The 23,270-nt window shown below is 39.9% G+C and overlaps 1 protein-coding gene across 2 annotated transcripts; it reads left to right on the top strand.

Annotated features, from left to right (window-relative positions):
• Positions 1-194: 194 nt before the first annotated feature.
• LOC104599711 (RING/FYVE/PHD zinc finger superfamily protein) lies at positions 195-22,142 on the top strand. 2 transcript variants are annotated; one of them, XM_010262367.3, is made up of 10 exons: positions 195-1,521; positions 1,751-2,127; positions 15,731-16,451; positions 16,551-16,843; positions 16,974-17,192; positions 17,268-17,426; positions 17,570-17,927; positions 18,048-18,118; positions 18,217-18,339; positions 21,210-22,142. In XM_010262367.3, exons 1-10 carry the CDS (start codon positions 648-650, stop codon positions 21,579-21,581), a joined length of 3,567 nt encoding a protein of 1,188 aa, XP_010260669.1. In that variant the 5' UTR covers positions 195-647; the 3' UTR covers positions 21,582-22,142. The 2 variants fall into 2 exon arrangements, with proteins under 2 accessions (XP_010260669.1, XP_010260668.1); XM_010262366.3 differs by having other exon boundaries at positions 15,731-16,843.
• Positions 22,143-23,270: the final 1,128 nt, after the last annotated feature.

The raw sequence follows: 23,270 nt of genomic DNA, 5'->3' as shown, positions 1-23,270 counted from the left end.
GGCGGGCCACCATCCCGAGTCCCGACGACGGACGAGTCTCTGATCATGGTGCGGGCCCGGAATTATTTTATTTCACGACTTGCGATATTTCAGCGCCGAGAGGACAAGCCGCGAGGCAGCCAGAATGGAATACGGACGCCATATAACAATTCTTAAACAGTTTGTTGTTCCTTCGGTTCCGCTTCGTGTGTGAGAAGTCATCTACGTGTGGATAGAGATAGCACCATAGCAGGAGAGAGAAAGAAAAAGAGGGAGAGAGAAAGAAAAAGAGGGAGAGAGAGCGAGAGAGCGAGAGAGCGAGAGCGAAGAGGAAGAGAATCATTTGGAGCTGCGACGATCCAGAGAATAGGAGCTCCTGTGGTCGGCCTCCAATTCAATCTTTGAGTTCGTCGAGCGAAAATCTGTTCCAGAGGTGAGTTTATTTCAAGGCGATCTCATTGATTTCTGCAAATTTGGGGGTATTGGCAAGTTGCAATTGGTTGAATTCGTAGAGATCTTCATAGTTTTAGGGTTTGGAAGCCTTGTTTGGGCAGAAGATCTTGGTAGTTTGGCTTAGGTTTGTTATGGGTGAGCTCTGCCTTGGGAGCTTGTAGGTAGGAACGCCAAGGTTTTGGGTTAGGGCGGGTGCGGGAGACAGAAAGCCAGTCATGAAAGGCCGGTCGCATCGTCTGCCAATATCTGAGCCTCCCGATGACTGGGGGGATGGCTCGTGGACGGTGGACTGCGTTTGTGGTGTGAACTTCGATGACGGGGAGGAGATGGTGAACTGCGACGAGTGCGGTGTTTGGGTGCACACCAGGTGCTCGCGCTTCGTGAAGGGGGAAACGTCGTTCGCATGTGACAAGTGCAAGAGTAAGAAGAATAGGAATGATAGCGAGGAGACCGAGGTTGCCCAGTTGCTCGTTGAGCTCCCTACCAAGACTATGAGGATGGACAACCCGTATCCTGCGTCTGCGCCCCCTCGGACTTCTTTTAGGCTTTGGACTGAGATTCCTATCGAGGAGAGAGTACATGTCCAGGGCGTTCCTGGTGGTGACCCTGCCCTCTTTCAGGGGTTGTCGTCAGTTTTCACTCCGGAACTTTGGAAGTGCACCGGTTATGTACCCAAAAAGTTGAATTTCCAGTATAGGGAATTCCCCTGCTGGGATGAGAAGCAAGATGTTGATGCCAGAGCTGAGGAAGAAAACGAGAATCCTGTTGACAGAGGTGCTGGTGTTCTTTTTTCCTTGTCCAAGGAGCTTGTCTCTGTGACCCCTGTAGAAACATTCATTGGTTGGAGAGGTTCACGTGAGGGAGCTGGGTATGAGAGGAAGCAATCGCCAAAAGAGACGAAGAAACGGGAGGGCAAGGATTCAGTTTTTGGGCGTATGCACAATGGCGTCAAGAGAGAGAAAAACCAACTTCAGCCTTCTGGAGTCCATTCTGGTAAGAGGAAGAAGGACGACGTAGGGTCATCCAAGGACAGAAGTGGAAAGAGGAAGGCTAGAACTGCTGATAAAGAGGCTGATAATAAGAAGAGAGGTAAGTCGGCCAAGTTGGGTTAGTTTAACTTTTTAATTTATTTGTTGCATGACATATTTATGTTGGGAAAAATTCTGCTATTCCATTGGTAATAACTAGCTTTGAGAAGCTTGGTGTAATTTTACATGCTCTGCTTGCTAGTTTCAAATTCTTTTCCAGTAAGCTTACAACATGCCTACATCAGCCCAACTACTTATTCTTTTTGGTCGTGTATGTTTTACTTTTCTAGTCTATACACCTGCAATTGATGCACAAAAGTTGGAGTTCCATGAAGATGGAGGTTCTAAGGCTGTGAAGGATGACTCTCAAGATGCAAAGAATGATGATAAGAGGGAAACTGTTTTTCATGAATCTGATTCACATGCTTGTCTTGAAGCCATCAATAATATGAACAAGCCTATGAACGTTTCAACAGCTAAGTCCCATTCTGCTGGAGACATCTCCAATGATGCATCTGGAGATATTGCTCCAATTGAGACAGTGCAAAAGGCAGAAAAGGTTGACACTCAAATCCCACCAAAGAATTTGAGTTCACCCAAAACTGTTGCTAATGCAGCTTCACATTCGGAGACAACTTATGTTAGCAGTATTCCTGTAAAAGAAGAGGTATGCTTTGATATCCTCTTTTTAGTTTGTTGCATGTCATGTCCTGCTTTGCTCTTCTGTTTTTTATTGCAACAGAGTATGCCTATTTTCTTGCAAATCAGGGAAAACAAACTCCAACTTTGTTCAAGAAAGGTAAAATCATGGTAGTCTAGTGGAAGATTTTGTTCATTCGTCTGCATAAAGGTTCTGAAAATTATAATCATATTGTGAGTTGTGTATGTGCGTATATTTTTCTTCCTGGGGGGGGGGTTACATGAATCCAGGTATGAATTGTATCTTAAATTATAAATATAAAATTTGTCAAACAAAAAGAAAAAGGAAAAACGGTTTCCTTGCATTTCCAGCCTGGCCTATGGCCCATCATAAGTTATTGCACCATCTTATCAGATACACGTGGTACACTATAGCTGATATATCAGTTTTAGCTTCCAACTTGATAGTAAATTAACTCATGAAGACATGTTTATTTTAGCTCATGATTTGATGAAAAACAAAGGTTCCTAATCCTTATTTTTTCTTTTAGATAGTCAACAAGAAGACTATATTAGTAGTGATCAACAAAGATTTAGAGAATAGGAATCAATCCTGATACAGTTGAAAAAAAGAATAGAAGGAAAGGCCCCCCTTTAGTTGGATTGTTTTTTTTGATAAATCCCCTTTTAGTTGGATTATTCGTAAAGAGATTTTACTAATTTGGGAATATATCTAAATGGGATGTTCACAGGGACGCGGGGGGGGGGGGGGGGGGGGGGGGGGGAGGGATGTTTTTCTCTGTCTCCAAAGCTGAAAGCCCAGATAGAAAGGGATTTCATTTCCAAATTCCATCTGATAATACCTAGGGGTGATCATTTCTAGCTCGGTTTGGATTCCTGGTCGGGTCCAACCCGACCCAGAAGTTTTTGGGTTTCGCCCTAGGTTTTTTATATGCAATTGACCTGCATTGACTGGGAATATACAAAAAAATATAAAAAAATATATAGATATGCATGTGCATTATATGTTATTTTGTATTAAATATATAAGTATTATAACATGATATGAAATTATGCACCATGAATGCTTTCTCTTGTAAGATAGAGGTGCAAGTCAGGTGGGCTGGCTCAGGTTTAAGGTCAACACAGGCCCAACCCTTGAGCATTGGTCTTAAGGCCCGAGCCCATACCAAGCCCAAGGTCAAGCTCGATCTATCCAACTATGACCTAGTCTGAACCGAAGACATAATCGGGTTGGGCTTGGGCCTGGGCCACACTTTGGTTGGTTAGTCAAGCTTAGGCAGGCCTATTAGGTCCAATGTATTAAAAAGTTGTATGAACTTTTTTTTATCAGCAAGACAGAATGACAGAGATGAATTCATTAATCAAAAGAAAGCATGGTTGTGAAAAAAAAAAAGAACATACAGGCATATTAGGTCCAGTAATACTGCTTTGCTTAGCTTGTTGAATTCAGTGGTCTTGGGGGGTAGTGGTTCAGATTCTAGAGTGTGGGCCCTTGATCATATAGGTTCATACTCTTGCAAGTCCTTCTTGAACTTTCTTGTAGCCACCCCCACTGTTCTTTCCCTGTGAAGGAAATATGGTTTTGGCCCATTCCTCCTAAAATCAGTGCTTTCTGTTGGGAAGTGTTTCATGGTTCTATTAATACTTGTGATTTGCTTCAGAGGAAAAGACCAAACTGGTGTTTGTCCCCATGTTGGTGCTTCTTGTGTAAGTTATTTGGTGAGACTGCTTTTCACCTCTTAGTTTCTTGTCCTTTGGCTCTCTCTATTTGAGAGTAGTTTTCTTCTTTTTTTGGTTGCAGATGGCTCGCCCCTATAGGTTGGAGGGACTACTTAGCTCTCCTGTTTTTATGTGCTCTAAAAGAATAGGCAGGATTTTGGGGAGATGCACTAGAGCAGCGGTGGTTTGGACACTTTGGGAAGAAAGGAATCTAAGAATCTTTGAAGACAGGGAAGGAAGGAAGTTGTGGTAGAGGTAATAACTTTAAGGGTGGTGCAATTGGTGGGGTTCAATTGCTGCTTCATTCTCCAGAAAACGAAGAATAGTAGAGGCTTGGTCACCCCCATGTGTTGGGTGGAAGAAATTGAATTTTGATGGTAGCTGTATCGGCAATCCCGGCCCATCGGGTATTGGTGGGGTATTTTTTTTTTTGAATCAATGAGATAATATTTTATTAGAGTTTGAACAGAAAATTACAACAGTGTGAGAGTGTTCTTTTCCAAATTACAGATTTACATTCAGCCCAAAACAATTGGGGTCTCCTAGCCCCTTGTTTAGCTAGAGTATCTGCCATCCCATTTGCTGTTCTTCTCACCCATTTGAAAGTAACATTCAACTCCCTTACAATGCTCACAATCTCCCTAAAAGTATGCCTATATATCCATGGGATTTGGGTGCTACATCTTATCCAAGCAATGACCACTTGAGAATCCCCTTCCACTTCCAAATTAAGGAACCCAAATTACCTAGCAAATCTTAATCCTTGCAGGAGTCCAATTAGCTCTACAGTCAGTGCATCCCCATTTTCTAGAGGCCCTGAATACAAAGCTAACACCTTTCCTCTTGAATCTCTGAAAATACCTCCTATCCCAGCTACATTTTGATTACCAAGGAAGCTTCCATCAAAATTCAGCTTCATGAAATTTGTTTTTGGCGGTCTCCACTCCATAAAAAACTTTTCTTTTCCTTGTGCTGATACAGCACTTCCTTCCAAGTTCTCAGGATGTCATTCAAAGAGAAGACTTCGAAGTCTTCCAGAGTTTTTACCCAGTGAGCAGTTTTTAACTTTTTTATTTCAAAAATTTCCATCTCTCATATGCTTTTTTCATTGAAAATTCTTCCATTTCTCTCTTCCCAAATAGTCCAATCCAAGGCAGCCCTCGCTGTTTTCCATAATAATCTTCCTCTTTGTTTTGGTTTCCTCATGAAGCTAGGGTCAAAAAGGCCCACCATCTCTTGCGGGGGACTCCACCTGCACCCAAAAAGAGAACAAAGATGTTCCCAGATACAAAGCACAAAAGGGCAGAATAGAAAGATATGGGAAACAGTTTCACCATTGCATTTACATAGGCTCCTCACATGAGGGGAGAGGCACTTATTTGGCCTTCTTTTCTGCAGCATATCACAAGTGTTTATCTTTCCAAGGAAGACTTCCCAACAAAAGTCTGAATCTTAGGAGGGATTGGCTTACTCCAAATTTCTTTCACCGGGAACATTGCCCCCAAGGTAGCTGCAGTGATTTTAAAAGGCACGCCTCAGGTGCGCCTAGGTGCACAGGCGAGGCGCATTTTAGGGTAGGCACCTCGCTCAAGTCCTAGGCGTGCGCCTTGTGCCTTAGCCCAAGCGTGTGCCTTTTGAAAATTTGCCGCTTTTTCCTTTTCGCTTGCTCACCGAAGCTTTGAGAACCCCCTATTTGATAATGTTGTCCATTCATTCATCATAATAAAATATCTTATTAAAAGCAATTAAAACTATAAAATCGTTATTTTTTTGTGTGAAAACTAAGAAATTAAGACCCTAACATGGACTTGTTTGGTCTTGCCTCGAGGGGCATGGCACAAAGGCGGCTTCTAGAATTAGGAATGTAATATGTCACATTAGCTACTATGCAATTGAGAAAAAAAGAGATCGTGGGTTTTATATGCTTGAAAATGTTTTATATGTTTGATTTCATTTTTAAATTCTCATTTGAATATGCTTTACATATTATGTTTATGCATTTTAATTTTAGATAATAGTTTTTTTAAAACTTAAGTTTATATTTTTATTAATATTACGTTTTATATATTTTTTTATTTTTTTGCATTTTTTGATTTTTTAGCTTTTTTTTTTTAATTGTGTGCCTTGCCTCAAAAAGGCACGTTCCTTGCCTTGCGCCTCAGGCGCAAAATGGCCCTTGCTTTTAAAACACTGGATAGCTGGCTGAGTTAAGAAGTTAAAGAATGAAGCACAAGTAAAAAGACCATTGGGGGAGATTGACCATACCCTGGTATCCTCAACAATTTGATCCAAAAAAATTGAGTCAAGTCTGGCCAAAAGAGAGATGAGGGACTCACATTCCGAATCCCTAAGACCCCTTTTGAACCCAAAGTCCCAATTTAAACCCGAAGTTGAAAAGCTCACAAATTGGGACTCTGATGAGGAAATATCACTAAGGAAGTGTGCTGAGAAGCTGGGTTTGAAGATCTGTCGTTTAGGTCTGAACAAGGCTCAGAAAATGGAGATGCCTGGATGGGGAAAAGCAGGAGAAAGGAAGGTAAGGGAGCTGAAAAAAACAGAGAGGAGGGGAGAGAAGAGGGTGAAGGAAGGTGGAAGGAAAGGCTGAAAACAAAAGATAAGGTAGGGCCAAGTGAAGTGATGGTGAAATGAAGATTATAAGTTGGAATGTCAAAAGTCTGGGGAGGGCTGCTAAGAGAAGGCTCATAAAGGAAGTTTTAAGGAGGGAAAAGCCAGATGTGGTGATGCTCCAATAGTCAAAGGCACAAGGTGGATAAGGAGTGTATGGGGAGGTAGAGACATTGGATGGGCCATGGCTTTGTCGTGCGGGGCCTTAGGAGGGATAGTCACTATGTGGAATGAGAATGCGGTGGAATGTGTGGAGGAATTGATAGGTAGATACTTGGTGACAATAAAATTGCAGAATATAGATGATAAGTTTAATTGGGTCCTAACAAATGTTTATGGGCCTAATTCATATAGGGATAGAAATGAGATGTGGGAAGAACTGGCAGATGTGAGAGGTTTATGGCAAGGCCCGTGGTGTTTTAGGGGGGATTTTAATGTGATCAGACATACTGCTGAATCTAATAATCCAAGGCAAAAGGTTACCACCAGCATGAAAAGATTTAATTGCTTTATAGATACATTTGAACTAAAGGATATTGAGACTAGTCAATACATATTTACCTGGACTAATTGTCAGGAGAATCTGATGTGCTCAAAGCTGGATAGATTTCTTGTTTCTTATGATTGGGAGGAACATTGGAATAACATGGTGGGTAGGACACTACCCAGGGCCACCTCAGATCATTGGCCGATATGTATCAGACAAGGGGTAGGCGGGGATGGGCCTATGCTTTCAGGTTTGAGAACATGTTGTTGACGATCCCGGAATTTGTGCGAAAGATTGAGGAGTGGTGGAAAGAAGATGACTCCTAGGATGTTTGGGAAGGGGTGAGATTCCATAGGAAGATTCCGAACTTAAAAGGAAAAATCAAGGAATGGAATCATAGTAAATTCGGGAGGATAGAAGAGAGGAAGATGAATTTGACAAATAGAATTGAAGAAATAAATAAGGAGGACTTTGGCTCATTGAGTGTAGGGGAAAAAGTTGAGAGGTTTAATTTAAGAAAAGAATTGGAAACCACTCCTTAGAGAAGAAATGACTTGGAGGTAGAAATCAAGAGTGCGGTGGATCAAAGAAGGAGATGGGAACACAAAATACTTTCACATGATTGCGAACGAGAGAAAAAGGAAGAATCTGTTTCTATGTTAGAATTGGAGGATCACACAATAACTAATCGTGATGAGATTGTTGAGGTCTTGGTGAATCATTTTAAATCAATCTTTAGAAGGCCTCTTTCAGGAAGATGGGAGATGGAAGGAATTGATTGGCCAGCCCTAGAAGATGATGTGAATAGAAGTTTGGAGAAAAAAAATTGAGGTAGATGAGGTGAAGGCAGCAATCTTTTCTGTGGATCGCTCTAAAACTCCCAGGCCTGATGGTTTCACTATGGCTTTCTACCAGGATTGTTGGGAGTGGTTAAAGGATGATCTAATGCGTGTTTTTGAGGAGTTTTATAACAGGGGGATTGTTAGTAGAGGGGTAAATGCCACTTTTATCGTGCTGATTCCCAAGAAATCTGGTGCTTGCCACCCCAAGGATTTCAGGCCAATCGGCTTGGTGACAAGTCAGTACAAAATCCTCGCAAAAGTCCTCTCACTTTGGTTAAAAAAGGCCCTCCCTTCAATCATTTCTCAATTCCAAGGGGCCTTTATTCAAGAGAGACAAATACTCATTGCCAATGAATGTGTGGAGGATTTCAAGAAAGCTGAAAGGAAGGGCATTGTGTACAAACTGGATTTAGAGAAAGCCTATGATTTGGTGGACTAGGAGTTCCTAGTTGAGGCTCCAAGGAAGTGTGGGTTTGGAGCAAGATGGTGCAAATGGATTAAAGGGTGCCTACAATCTTCTCACTTCTCTGTATTGGTAAATGGTGTAATCAAGGATTTCTTTGATGCTCGACGAGGAGTGAGACAAGGGGACCCTTTATCTCCTTTCCTTTTCACCATATTAGTTGAGGTCTTTAGTAGATTGATCTCGAAGGCAGAGGAGATGGGGGTGTTAAAGGGCTGGAGAGTAGGGAGGGAGAGGGTGGTGTTAACTCATCTACAGTTTGCGAATGACATCATTATTTTTTGCAAGGCTGGAGATGAGGTAGGAGCAAGAAATCTTAGGATGTTGATTAAATTATTTGAAAAAGTGACAAATCTGAGGGTGAATATTAGTAAGAGTTAGGTGGCAGGGATCAATTTAGCACAAGAAGATGTTAATTTGTGGGCTAAGGAATTAGAATGCTTAAGAAGTAATTGGCCACTCAAGTATTTAGGCCTCCCCCTTGGTGCAAATCCCAGAAGCATAGATTTTTGAAATCCAATTGTGGAAAGGTTTGAAAAGAAACTTGCTGCGTGGAAGAGGAATTACATTTCTTTGGGGGATATGATTACTCTCATTAAGTCTACCCTAGCTAACCTTCCAGTTTATTACCTCTTGGTGTTTAGCATGCCTCAAGTTGTGGGGAAGAGACTGGAGAAAATAATGAGGGACTTTTTGTGGGAAGCAGGAGAGAAGAAGAGAGATCATCTAGTAAGGTGGGACATAGTATCTAGGAGGAAAGATTTTGGAGGCTTGGGGTTAGGAAGGTTGAAGGAAAGGAACAAGGCTCTACTAGGAAAGTGGTTATGGAGGTTCCCACAAGAAGCAGATAGGTTGTGGCACAAGATTGTGACTAGTATTCATGGGCTCTCTGTAAATGGTTGGGATGCTGGAGTGTCTAGTAGGGTTTCCAGCACTTCTCCTTGGAAAGCGATTCACAAAATCCTACCATTGTTCCTCAATCATGTCAGGTATGATCTCAATTCAGGTAATCCTCGTCAGCTGCAAAAAAGAAGGCCCTAAGAAGTTGGGATCCTCCTGAATCTGGTTTTCTCAAACTAAACTTTGATGGGAGCAGCTTTGGCAACCCGGGTGTGGCTGGAATTGGTGGGGTCATAAGAGATGACAGGGGGACAATAGTGGGGCTGTATTTGGGCCCAATTGGTAGGGGTGACTCCATTACAGCTGAACTCAAAGCAGTGGTCTTCGGAATACAAAAAGCCATGGAAATAGGGGTGAGGAAGTTGGTGGTAGAAGGCGACTCCAAAGTAGTTATAAGCTGGCTAAAGCAAGATGGGAAGACTCCATGGGTATTCAGAAATGAGATCAAGAAAATTATTCATATTACAAAGGATATGCAAATATTATATCAATGGACTCCAAGAGCAGCAAATGGATTTGCGGACCAGCTAGTGAAGCAAGGGGCTAATAGGGAACATTGTTTCTGGGCTCAGGTGTAAGGATGTAAAGCAAGTCCTAGGTGGAATTTTAAAGGTTATTGGGGTAGTCGAGGCTACTCATTCTCTGTACTAAATCCATTATCATATTCTTAATAAAATCACTTTTACTGATAAAAAAAATGGAAAGTGCATAGAGCAACGAAAATTGGACCTTTAATGGATGTTGAATTTGTGGAAAGTGCCACCTTTCCAAGGAGATGTTGAATTTGTGGAAAGTGCCACCTTTGAGTCCCAGCCATTGTCTGAAATACCATGTATGCTAGCAATGACCTTGTGCCAAAGGCCTAGAGCCTGTTTCTTTCTAGGGGAAACCTCCATAACAACTTTCCTAGGAGAGTTAAATTCTTTTGGGCTCAGTTTCCTAGCCCAAGTCCACCCTTCTCTTTAGCCTACTAACTTGTTCCCAATTCACCAAATGGTCTCTCTTATCAACTCCTGGTTCCCATAGAAAATCTCTCATTACTTTTTCCAGTTGCCCAGCAATTTTGACAGGGATACGAAAGGTAGACAAGAAGTAAATGGGAAGATTAGCCAATGTGGCTTTAATTAGGGTTATCCTACCTCCCAAAGAGATGTAATTCCTCTTCCAAAGTGACAACTTTTTGGAAAATCTTTGAACCACAGGCTTCCAGAAACTCTCATTATGTGGATTTCCGCCCAAGGGGAGCCCTAAGTACTCTTGGGTCCAATTTTTGACTTTGCAACCTAAGGCCTCTACTATTCTGATGATTTCCTCTTCTTGTAAATTCAGGCCCGCAAGACAGCTTTTCCCCTAATTGACCTTTAATTTGGATAAGCTTTCAAAGGAGCTAATAAGGAGTTTCAAGTTCCTAAGGGCCTCAGGCCTAAAGTCATCATAGAAAAGCATCAAGTCATCCACAAACTGTAAATGGGTAACCACAACCTCAGTCCTTCCCACCCTCTAGCCCGTTATTTCATTTTCCAAATCAGCCTTATTAACCATTCTACTTAGGACCTCTGCAATCAAAGTGAAAAGAAAGGGGGATAAAGGATCCCCCTATCTCAATCCTCTTTTAGCTGGGAAGAAATCTCTAGCAGCCCCATTAATCAAAATTGAATAATGCACCGAGTCCACGCAACCCTTTATCTACTTTCTCCACCTTTCTCCGAAACCAAATTTTTCCATAACTTCAAGAAGGAAAGACTAGTCCACCAAATTGTAAGCCTTCTCTAAGTCCAATTTACAAACAAAGTCTTTCCCTCTTTTTTTTTCTTTTCTTTTCAGCTACGCATTCATTTGCCACCAAGGTTTGGTCAATAATTTGCCTTCCCTCCACAAAGGCACCTTGAACTTGTGAGATTATCGTGGGCAGTACCCTTTTTAGCCTACTTGAAAGGACTTTTGCAATTATTTTGTATAAGCTACCCACTAAATTAATTGTTCTAAAATCCCTTGGGTTTTGGCTCCCTTTTTCTTAGGCACTAACACAATGAATGTGGCTAGACCTGGCAATTGGGTTGGGTGGGTCGGGTTCGGGTTCGGGTTGGGTCAAGACACTTTGGGTTGATTTCAGGTTGGGTTTGGGTTGCCAAATGCTAGACCCTAACCCTAAATGTTCGGGTTAGGGTTGACCCATGGGTCAATTCAGGTCATCCCAAAAAATAATTAAAATTTAAAAAATAAATAATAAATGCATGAAAAATGCCAAAATTAAAGGAATTAACCTTAAAATTCCAAATATAAAATGAAAAAACTTGAACATTTAACAATATAAAGAGTAAACAATGAAGAGTAAAGACTAAATAGTAAAAATTTAAGAGTGGAAATAGTCCCAATTAGACCTAACAATCGGGTCAATGGGTTGACCCATGACCCAACCCAACCCAACCTAGTTTTTTCCGGGTTGGGTCGGGTTGGGTCATTCTCAAATTCAGGTAGCTCAATATGAGACCCCAACTCTATTTTTTCAGGTTGGATTGGGTCGGGTTCGCGGGTTGGATCAACTTTTTGCCAGGTCTAAATGTGGCATTTGTTCTTGGTGAAACCTCCCCTTTTTGGTAAAACTCATCAAACACTTCCTTCAGGTCCTTGTCTAGAAACTGCCAACACTCTTGAAAAAATGCCATGGTTAAACCATCTAGCCCAGGGGCTTTTGATCTTTCCATGGAGAAGACAGCCTCTTTGATTTTCTCAATACTAAAATTTTCTTCCAAGGCCCTAGATTGGACATCAGTCACCCTATCCCACTCCAATTCAGGTAGGTCTTGCCTATTCCCTTCCATTCTGGAGAATATGCCCTTAAAATGATCAAGAAAGACCTTGACTATCTCCTCCTCCCTCCTGACCTCAATCCCATCCACTTCCACAGTTGTTACGAGGCTTTTGCTTCTCCTCCCACTTGCTAGAGAGTGAAAAAAATCTTGTGTTTCTGTCTCCTTTCTGAAGCCACTTACATCTAGACTTTTGTCTCCAAGAAATTTCTTCCTTCCTTAAAATCTCTTCTAGCTCTACCTTTAGCTTCCACCACTCTTCTCTTTCCTCACTAAAGTTTCTTTGTGCTTCCTTTCTGTCTAGCTTCTCAATCCTAGCAGAAATTCTTTCTTGAGCCTCTTCAATTCTTCTAAAGTGATCCTTATTCTAATCTTCAATTTTCCCCTTCAGAGCTTTCAAAGTCTTCATAAAGCTGATCCCCTTTTTTCTGTTTCTTGGTCTTCCCTCTTCCCACCAATCTTTTACTTAGTTAGAGAAGAAAACGGAAACATCCTAGCATTGTATTCAGGTCCTGTTCAGCAAGGTGATGTGGTGAGATCAGAACTGTTGGCAATAGTTTATGTGGTGGAGAAGGCTAAAGAAATGGGGATTGAGAGACTTTTTTTTTGATAAGTGCGATTGAGAGACTACTCATTGAAGGGGATTCAAAAATAGTTGTGGGCTGGCTGAAAAAGGATGAAGGGGTAATTTGGCAGCTAAGGAATGAATTCAGGTGCTTCAAACAGCTTCCTAGAGATATGTTCATCCAAATAAGATGGATTAGAAGATCTGCAAACAGCATGACAGATGGCCTAGCTAAACAAGGAATTTAGAGACGATCTATGTCTTGGGTGCATTTGTAAATTTGGGATGGCTTTTTGGGTTTGCTGTTTTTTTCACACCCACTTGCTGTATCATTCACTCTAAATTAATGAATCAATTTTTCGGTTGCTGATAAAAAAAATGGTACAAATGCGTACAAAATATTACAAAATACAAGGTTTTGCACTCTACATATTTGTATTTGTACTCTTTCCAAACTGAGCATAAAGTTCCCTCCAAATAGTAGCCCCAAGTACATTATCGTCCAATCCCCTCTCATGCGTCCTAATATTTAAGTATATCTCTCTGCTACTTCCTCCAAGTTAATTCATGCTACACAACTTCCATTGAGGTTTACCTTCAAACTTGTTAATCTTCTTGAAGCTCTATCACCTATTGCCCTTAAGAAAACCAAACAGATTTTTCTCTTTATCTCTGAGTGCTCTTCCAATGCCCAAGGGCCCCATGTTGCCTATGGGGCATCCGTTGAAGTTCAGCTTCATAGCTTTATCTTTTTTTGATGAATAACTATAAAGGTTTTATTCACTTCAAATGAAAGAATATATTTATATACAATATGCCAAGCATATCTTGTGTATAAACTGTCCACACTTCTATCTGATTAGTTTTTAAGCTTACTCAAATTTCAGTTGAGCCTATACAATTTTCCCATGTTCATCCCTTGTTTGACTGGTATCAGCTATCCCATTTGCTGATCGTATGGATCCATTGAAAGTTGGATACCATCTATTCAACCAGCTGCTTGCTTTCCCTCGTGACATGTTCATACTTACAAACTCCTGTATTGTTGTTCTTCAGCCACCCCACTGTTGTTATTGATTCACTTTTCTCTAGTATATTCTCCAAGTGCCTTGGCCACTTTCAGCCTTTATTATATTCCTCTCATTTCAGCTATAAAAAATCAGCGTGACCTATTGGCCAAGAATGTAATGCTATTCGGGCCCTGGGTTTCCTAGAGAACAGCGATCATAGTTCAACTTTATGTGATTGTTACTTGGTAGCTTGAATATTGGTTGAGGAGTTTCCCTCGCTGTTGATGGTGCAGCAATTCAAGACCAATCTCTGAGGATATCATTTGTGGAGAATAGTTCAAACCCAATGAATCATTTAACTGCAATACTTTCTATTGAATATTCTTTATAGCATATCTTGTCTTGGAATATTCTTGAGTTTCTTTCCTGAGGTCCTCCCAAACTATCCATACTAAAGCTGTTTTTGTGCTCCTCCACAATGTCTTCCCTGTTCTAGTTGGCAAAGTGATAAAAGCGCACGCGCGCACGTGCGCGGTGGGGGGGGATTAGCAAGTGGTGAGTAGCTTCCCTTTGCATTACACAAAAACATTTGTTAGGAGTAAGGCACCTATTGATGTTCTTTTTCGGCAAATTATCATGGCATTGATTTTCCTACTGTAGACCTCCCAACAGAAAGCCCTAATCATATGTGGCACCTCCAGTCCAAATTTCTTTTACCAGAAAAGGCTGTATGAACAGGGAGACAAGGAAGGACATAAAGAAGCACACATGTGAAAATACCAGAAGGGTTGGCTGTCCAAATTCTGCATTTTGCTTTAGACATCAAGAATATACTTGCTAGGGTGTCCGGCAAATTCAAGGCTGTAGACACTTTAGAATCTCCAAGTTTTCTATGAAAACAAAATCTTCAATTAATATCAAGATTTGGCAATAGCAAACTGGTTCATAGGTTTGGCCCTATGGGAGGACAGGAAAAGAGGGTTGGGAAGCACTCCTTTGGTCTCTGTCCCACCCAAAGATCTTCCTGAAACTCTATTCCCCAAAGACACATCAAAATGAATAAAGGCAATGAGCACTGGAGGGATTAGCAGTTCATATACGGTTGTCTGAACTAAATGGGTCAAGTCATCAAGGAAAACTCCATCCAATGACTTGAGGAGCAGCATAATGGTATCAAAAGTTTTGAAGCCCCCAAGGCCCTTCTTGAATCCAAAGCCCCAATTAATCCCACTAGGAGAGACAATGAATGTTCATATAAGATGGGTCGTTTGGCAGCTTAGAAATGAATTCAGGCGCTTCAAATGGTTGGCAAAAGACATGAATGTTCATATAAGATGGGTTAGAAGATACACTAACAGCTTGGCAGATGGTTTAGCTAAGCAAGGGGTTCAAAGACAGCATATGTATTGGGCACAATTTTTTCTTTTGTAATACAGTATTGGGTGGCTGGTTTGTAATGGGTTGCTAGTCTCTCACAACTTCTTTTTGTAATGTTTTTCTTTTAAATTATTAATGAATGAATGATTTTCTGTTTTGCTGATAAAAAAACTCTTAATGAATCTGTTCAACATTGAATTCCAAAAATTATTTGATCTTGGATTTCAGATTTCCACTAGAGGAAATCCTAAGTATTTCATAGGTCATTGACAAATTGTACACCCAAGCACAACTGCATATCCCTCTAAATCTTCCACAAGGAAAAGAAAATCAATGCGAACAGTGAAAAAGAAAGCATAAAGTTGAAGTTCAATAGTATTCACGAAATGAACTTTGGTTGTATGCACATAAGAATTAGATTGGTCTTAATATCTTTTTTCTTGCTTCTTGGTTAATGATTTTTCAGTGTAGCTACTGACAAGAAATGCCAAAACACACTAAATGAATGGGATCTTTTATAATAGGGACATGTGGCTATATTAGTAACCGTTAGTTGAAACATGCCCAACAAAAAGATATATATTCTGAAAGATTAGAGATCTTACCGATGTTATTGGAGTGCCTAGAAGTTTGTTTAAATATGACATTAATAACTGTAACCTATAGGTTGATCTTGGTTGTCAACTAACTTGGTAGGCTTTGTTGCCAACTTGATGTTATTTGTTGTTTGGTAGGCTTTTTTTTCCTATTCTTTTGCATTCAAATTGCACCTTTTGTTTTGGAATAACGATTTATTGTTATGACAATAGGATGCTAATGTGGTTGTTGATCATTTGGATCACATTAATGGTGACTACCATGATCCAAGGGACTTAAATGGAGGTTCTTCCAATGCTGCAATGGACTTTCAGAAACCAAAGCATCTCCTTGGAGATTCTTCTGTTGCTGCTTTACAAGTGCCGGACAATCAAATGCTTCAAGATTCAAATTGTGGCATGTCTTTGTTGTCTATGGCACCTGATAGTAAAGTGAAAGAGGAAGCAGATGATGGGCATCTTAGAAAAGATTCTGATTTGCTGCTTTCTTCTAGTGATACGAAGGCAGATCCAATCAAAGTCTTGTCTCAACACCCAGCTAGATGTACTTCTGAGCAGACCTCTGAAAAGTTACCTGTTCAGGGCATTGATCGAATCAACTTACCAACCAGTGACACTAAAGTTCAGGACACTAACAGGGAGTCTGAAGCAGTAAGCCATCATGATACAGATAAAGTTGCTGAAGGAACGATTTCTGCATCTGGTGAACTGTGTCAGGGCACACAAGAATTAGAGGGTTCTGTGCAGGAAGGTTCTTTTGATACCAAGGATGGTCCAAAACATGGTGAAGAGCCATCCAAGATAGATGAGGCAAACCCAAGTTCTCTAATGTCGTCCAGTCAGCGTAAAGTGATAGCAGGTCATGGAAAATCATCAACTTCATCCACTGTAAAAATCTCTAAGCCGTCTCTTTCTGGTGGGTCTAAGCCCCCAGGTAATCCTGCTCCTCCAAGGTCTATTCATTCATCTAAACATCGAGTGAAGGTGAACTCATATTCTGGTCTGAAGAAAGATAATGTTGCAACTGATGTAGCCAGGGACGAAACAAGTCATGAAGCATCGAGAAAAATGGCAAAAGACCAAAACAAAGTTTCTACCAGTTCTGGAGCAAAAACATCACAGACTAGCAGGATCTCTCATTCCTCTGTTGCGAAGCGTACCTTATCAGATTCACATCTTCAAAGCAAGATAGCTGCTTCAACGTCCTCCCAGAAAGGTGAAAAATTCAACCAATCAACTTCCCAGCCAACATCTAAGGTGAACCATTCACTGTCCACACATCCTCCAACACCAGCCAACCCTTCTGCAACATTAAGTGATGAAGAGGTGACTGCATAATTATTTTCTTTTTCTTTTTCTTTTTGTGCCATTTCTCTTGGGAGAATCTCATCTTATGTTACTAGTACAACTTGCACTATGGTTGCAACAAGAGCTCAATAATTCTCCTGTGGTTCAGGGCGCAGCAGTTGCTTCGGGCACCAGTGAATCTGCTAGCTCATTTCAGACCCAAGGTGGTGCTTTACATGTGCAAAGCAAGATTACTGCTTCAGTTTCCTCCCAGAAAGGTGAAAAGTTCAACCAGTCAACTTCGCAACCAACATCTAAGATGAACCATACACCATTGATGCATCCTCCAGCACCAGTTAATCCTTCTGCAACATTAAGTGATGAAGAGGTGAGAGAAGAATACTTTTACTATTCGTGCCTTTTTTTAGGAGTTCTCATCTACATCATTTTCTTCCTTTGGCAGCTTGCATTATTGTTGCATCAAGAACTTAATAGTTCTCCAAGAGTTCCTCGTGTACCACGTGTACGCCATGCTGGTAGCATCCCTCAACTGGCTTCTAGAACACCTACAAGCATGCTTAATAAACGTACATCTAGTTCAGGCGGAAAGGATCAGACTTCGGTATGATTTCCTCCTTTTGTACATTTGTAAACAACCAATTAAAAATTAGTCATGGTGCCTTGTGTATTTGCTACCTTTGGCAATCAGTAGGTTGTTAAATTGCTCGTTCAGGTAACTGGTCCAGTCTTTACTAAATTTTATAGGTTTCTAGGAGAAAAAACAAAGAAGATGCATCAAAAGATAACTCTCGCAATTCTCGTGAGCTTGGTGATGAAACTAAGAAGATGGAAAAGGTTCCTTCCTCCCCTGATCAGAGGAGACAGGATCAAGTATCTGCAGCAGATGGCTCTAATAAGAGGGAAGCAAGCAATAAATCTTCCGAAGTATTGCAATCTACAAAGAAGACTATGCATCTTGCAACAAGCACTGTTTCCAATGGTGGTCCTTCTTCTTCCACTGATGTCAATGACCAGAATTTGTCATCCATACGTAACTCACCTAGGGATATGTCAGATGATGATACATCTACAATTGGGGGTCCTGCTCCTCGAACCTTACCAGGTAGCTGCTTCATCTGGAGGTTCTAGCATTCCTTTTTTCATCTCAACTTCAGTTGGCATCTTACATTTTTCCCATATTCATTGATTATGTTTTCATTTTTCCTCTCCCATTCCTATGTAGGGCTTATTGATGAGATCATGAGCAAAGGAAGGCGCATGACATATGAAGAACTTTGCAATGTTGTCCTTCCGGTATGGTCACATCTTTCTGTTGGGAAAAGTCTTACTTTCCTTGCAACTATCCTTGTGTCAACTCTTCCATTCATCCATTTTTTCCTTTCAATTTGCAGCACTGGCATAGCTTGAGAAAGCATAATGGAGAGCGATATGCATATTCAAGCCACTCACAGGCTGTTCTTGACTGCCTGAGAAATCGGAATGAATGGGCTCAGCTTGTTGATCGTGGTCCCAAGGTATACATGCATGTGGAATTACTGTTACCCCCCCCCCCAAAAAAAATAAATAAATAAATAAATAAAAGAAAAGAAAAGGACAAAGCCATAGGCACACAAACAAAACAAAGGAAAGAAAGAAAAGAGGAGAAACAATGAGAAACAGAACTGTTTCTTAGATAATAAATAGCAAGATTCATAACAAAAGGAGAAGAAAAAAGTGATCACATTATAAACATAAAACTTACCCTTTTTTCTCAAAAAAAAAAACTGCTTCATACATTTTGCATTTGTTTCTCTAGTTCAAGTTTGGCAGTTGACTTTGGTTCTTCTGTTGCTTGTAACATCGCATGGTTATCAAGTGTTAGACCTTGTTTCTCTGACAGGAAAATTTCTGACACTAGAGAAAAAAAATCATAATTATTTTTTGATAAATAACATGAGTTCATTAATACTTACAAACATCAAATCTACAAAGAAACATCATGGCTGAAGAGAAAAAAATGTTTCTTCCCTATTAGAGGAATATTACACATTTACACTACTGCAATTCAGCCCAAAATAAGTGATTCCTATTCACCCGGTCACCCCTTGTTTTGCCAAAGAATCAGCCATAGCATTGGCTGATCTTTGAACCCATTACACCTGTACCTGCATTCCTTGAGTTAACCACTTTACTTTGATTTTGTTTCTATTAGTCCAAAGGGTTTTCTTCTCATTCAGTCAGTCCACAACCACCTTAGTGTCTCCTATTACAATCTTTTAAATCTTCAAGCCTTTTGCTTTTTGTATTCCTTCAATCAAGGCCAGGTATTCTGCTTAAGTGAATTCCCATCCCCTATTGGCCCAGAAAATAGAGCCTTTTATAATGCCCTTCTCATCTCTAAAATTTCTCCTTATGAAGGCCTGGGTTCCCCATGCTACTTCCATCAAAGTTTAATTCGATGAAACCTTCATCCGGGGGTGCCCACAACTTAGCATTTTTTCTCTTTTTTGTAGCTTGAATTTCCACTTCCTCTCACCATCTAACAATACCGTCATATGGATTCCTAACACGAGACAAATGAACAGGAGATTAGTAGATGTTGGCAAGTCTCATTATTAGCTTTGCAAAGGACAAACCAGTTAGGAGATGGGCACCAAGAAGGCCTTCTTTTGTACTACATCCCAGTGATTTAAAAGGTGCGCCTAGGTGCACATGCGAGGAGCATTTTAGGGTAAGCACCTGGTGTGCCTGGGTATGCGCCTTGTGCCTTAGCCCAGGTGTGTGCTTTTTTGCTTTTTTTGAACCTAGCGGCTGGGCCCGGGTGTGGCACAAAGGCGGCTCGTAGAATCAGGAATGTAATATCTTTTACATCACATTAGTTACTTGAAGTATTGCAATTGAGGAAAAAAAGAGATTATGGGTTTTACATGCTTGAATATATTTTATATGTTTGGTTTTATTTTTAAATTTTCATTTGAATATGCTTTACATGTTATGTTTATGTATTTTAATTTTAGATAATAGGTTTTTTTTAAAACATTAATTTTAAAATTTAAGTTTATATTTTTTTATTAATATTAAGTTTAATATTTTTTTATTTTTTTTATTTTTTTTATTTTTTTTGGCATTTTTTGAATTTTCTGACATTTTTTTTATTTTTTAGCTTTTTTTTTTGTATTTTTGGGCCTTGCTTCAAAAAGGCACAACCTTTTTTTTTGGGCTTGCCTTGAGGGGCTTAGTTGGGGTGTGGAGGCAGAGCCCCAACCTTTCAAAAGATGTGTTCCTGGGCTGAAGCAGAAGGCACATCAGGCGTGCGCCTTTTGAAAGTGTTGTGCCCGGTATGTGCCTAGTCTGCACCTATGCACCTTTTAAATCACTGATCCAATCATGTATCTTCCCAAAATTTTCATAAATTAAAATTCCTACAAAATTCTAATGCAAAGAAAATGAAAGAAAATGAACAATTGACCATCATTCCATGAAATTGAACTCGTTATATTCACTGGATTTTCATTGGACAGAATCTTTATATTCCCTGGAAAATTCAGATAATTGAATGTGCTAAGGTTGTAATTAAAGTACAAGACGGATAGTAACACCTGAGGGAAGCGATTTTTATTTTCAAGGGAGGGAAAAAATGACAATTGCAGCGTTTCACTATAGGAACTAGTGATGCAACTGTGCAACTCTGGCTGGGTTGGGGTCAACCTCACCCTAATCTGAGGCAAGATATTTTCAACCTTAACTCCAGGTCTAACCCAACCCGAGTCAAGCCAAGTACCTAAACATAATCTAAACTGACCGGCTTTGATTTTTAATCTCATTTGTGCAGAAATATGTGGATGGAGATTTTTTTTGTTTTTGGGAAATCAAGAAAAAGGTCAAAAACATTCTGTAGGATTTGGCTACGATAAAAATGAAGTTTTATTATCTACAATACAAATACTTAAAATAAGTCCTGGGCGTTCAGACAATTAGACCCTAAATTGGTTGTGAAGAGAACCAGGGTGGGGGTTTATTTTTTTTATTATGTTCTTTTCTCAAATCATTTGCTTGTGTGGCTCATGAGTCGTGAGGTGGAGATGGAAAAAATGGATTAGGGCTTGATAGTTAATAGTTAATAGGTAAATCTTATTTGGCCTACGCCTTGTGTTTTCTTAATTTGCTGCATACATTAAAACCATTTTAGTGCCAGATTGGACTTAATACAAGGTGGAGCCAATAAAAATTTGTGAATATGAGGTGGGTTCTGGTATTATCTAATCTGATGCCAGAAGAGTGTCTTGTCATCTGAGGAGTGCTCCAGTGTATAAAAATCCACCCAAAAAATATTTTGCTGTGAGGTTTGTGGTCAGGCTTGTTAAGAAATGGTTCAGAATGTCTGAATTGGGTGTCTCTGTCGCAGACAAATGCTGGAAGGAAGAAACGCAAGCTTGATTCTGAGGCATCTATGGCTGAATCAGAAGAAAATGAATATGGCAAGGGTAGAACCAAGGATATAGAAGGTAGGAGTGTTGATTCTCAGCGAGAAGACTTTCCCAAGGGCAAGAGGAAGGCTCGAAAGCGCAGAAGACTGGCACTGCAAGGCAGAGGCATAAAGGATGTTAGAAAGCGGCAGAAGGCTGATGCTATCACAGATGATGATATTGGTCAATTTTCCCATTCAAGCGAGGAGGGTACTGAAAACATGTTTAGCGAGGATGAGAGCCAGGGGGCTAGGATGTGTGCCATTGGAAGTGAAGCCTCTACTAGCTCGGATGAAACAGGACCTACGTAATTGTAAAAGGTGCATTTTGTCATCCCGGATTTAATTTTGCAGGTGCAGGATAGGCTACGTTTGTTGATGGGAGCCAAAACTGAAGCCTATTGGATGGTCAATGTTATGTCACCACTGATGACTGATCCACACATTTGCATCCATGACTACTTGAAAAAAGCAGTCAACTGCTCAAATGCCGGCACTATTTTATTCAGCTGGCAACCGCAGGTACCAGAAGACCCAATCTAGAAAGTACTGTTCTTTCATGATATGGTTTACTCTCTCAAACATTGAAACCGAAAGCAGTGGGTCATGATGTAATATAGCAAGCATGTTGTGTTTTAGGAGCCTGCTAGTTTCTGTGTTGCGGTGGAAATGTAATTTTAATGTAAATATAAAATGTATTTTCTAATGTAAGACTATCCATGAGAATCTTCCTTTTGAAACATGGGTAAAGCATGCATTTTCACTTTGTAAGAACACTTTTTCCCTCCAGCTGTAGTAGTTGAGAACAAGAGTCGTTGAGAGAAGCCACTATTCAATAGCAATAAAAATGTAGTTTGAGAAGTTTGTCTTATACCTTCTGCTTTTGTGAAAATTACAACTTAAAAATGTTTTATCTTCACTCGAAGCCAGCAGCTTCTCTGTGATATAGTTGTGTTCTTTCTACGAGTCTTTACCAAGGCTGTTAACATTTTGTTCACTGTTATAACCACAAATATCATCCTTGAGCAGTTGAGCTCTTCCGGATGAAACCTTTTTTTAATTCCTGCCTTGTTAATAATTGTGTGTAGTTACTAGGATTTTTTGGATCCAGTCCAAGAAGCCTTCTAGCAGCATATTCTGCCAGTTTGATATTTCCGTGCCATCCTGCAATAATTAACAAACCCCACTCCAATATTCAAGCACTGGTATGGTAGGATTCAAAGGTCAGTACATGCTGGTAAATTGAACTATTGAAGCACCTGCAGCAGCAAGAGCACGTGAAGGAATTATTATTGTCTCGGGAAATTTAGAGTTCGGTGAAAGAATTAGGCTGTATTGTATGGTGCTGGTATGATGTATGATAGGCAATTCAAAAGGCTGTAATTCTTTCAAATCATCGTGAAAGAATTGGTATCTCTTACTAAGTGTAAAAGCATATGCAAGTAAATGTTAACTATATATTATATATGATATTTGAATTTAACTTTTATGACTTGTTAGAAATTAAAGTTAAGTATCCACTTTATATACTAGAGATAAATAGATGTCTAATGGTATAGATCCCTACATGGGTGGAGAATATATCTCTATGAGAGGAAACATTTGAGTCTTTGAGATAACATAGAGAAGAATGGGAAAGGCAAATCATAGTTAATAAATGGCATCATGGCATATATATGACACGGGAAATATTTGTATAATTTGAAACTAAGTCTTAGTATGGTAAAATTTTGGTCAAATAAATATAATACGTTCAAAGATAGTCCAAATATGCATTTATGTTTTATACGTTTTCATTTAAACAGTTTAAAAAAAAAAAAGAAAAAATGTATATATAAAAGTGTGTATAACATATTAACCATATGCATGTGTACAAATAAATGGGTTTTAAAATTTTTAAAATATATGAAATAAAAACTTCCAATTTTTTGGACCAGTATTTTTTAAAATATGAATTATTCATGTATTACATTTTTATGTGAATAATATGAGTATTATACA

This window comes from Nelumbo nucifera, chromosome 7, assembly GCF_055504915.1.
Source record: "Nelumbo nucifera cultivar China Antique chromosome 7, China Antique-T2T, whole genome shotgun sequence".
NCBI classification, from domain to species: Eukaryota; Viridiplantae; Streptophyta; class Magnoliopsida; order Proteales; family Nelumbonaceae; genus Nelumbo; species Nelumbo nucifera.
Note: the sequence above shows the minus strand (reverse complement) of the source record. Positions and strands in the feature narration are given on the sequence as shown.

Excerpts from the sequence above, each read along its gene's own strand:
- LOC104599711 (XM_010262366.3), top strand. The coding sequence starts at position 648 with ATGAAAGGCCGGTCGCATCGTCTGCCAATATCTGAGCCTCCCGATGAC. Across the intron at positions 17,427-17,569 it reads GCGGAAAGGATCAGACTTCG|GTTTCTAGGAGAAAAAACAA; the intron begins GTATGATTTCCT and ends TAAATTTTATAG. Across the intron at positions 17,928-18,047 it reads TGCTCCTCGAACCTTACCAG|GGCTTATTGATGAGATCATG; the intron begins GTAGCTGCTTCA and ends ATTCCTATGTAG.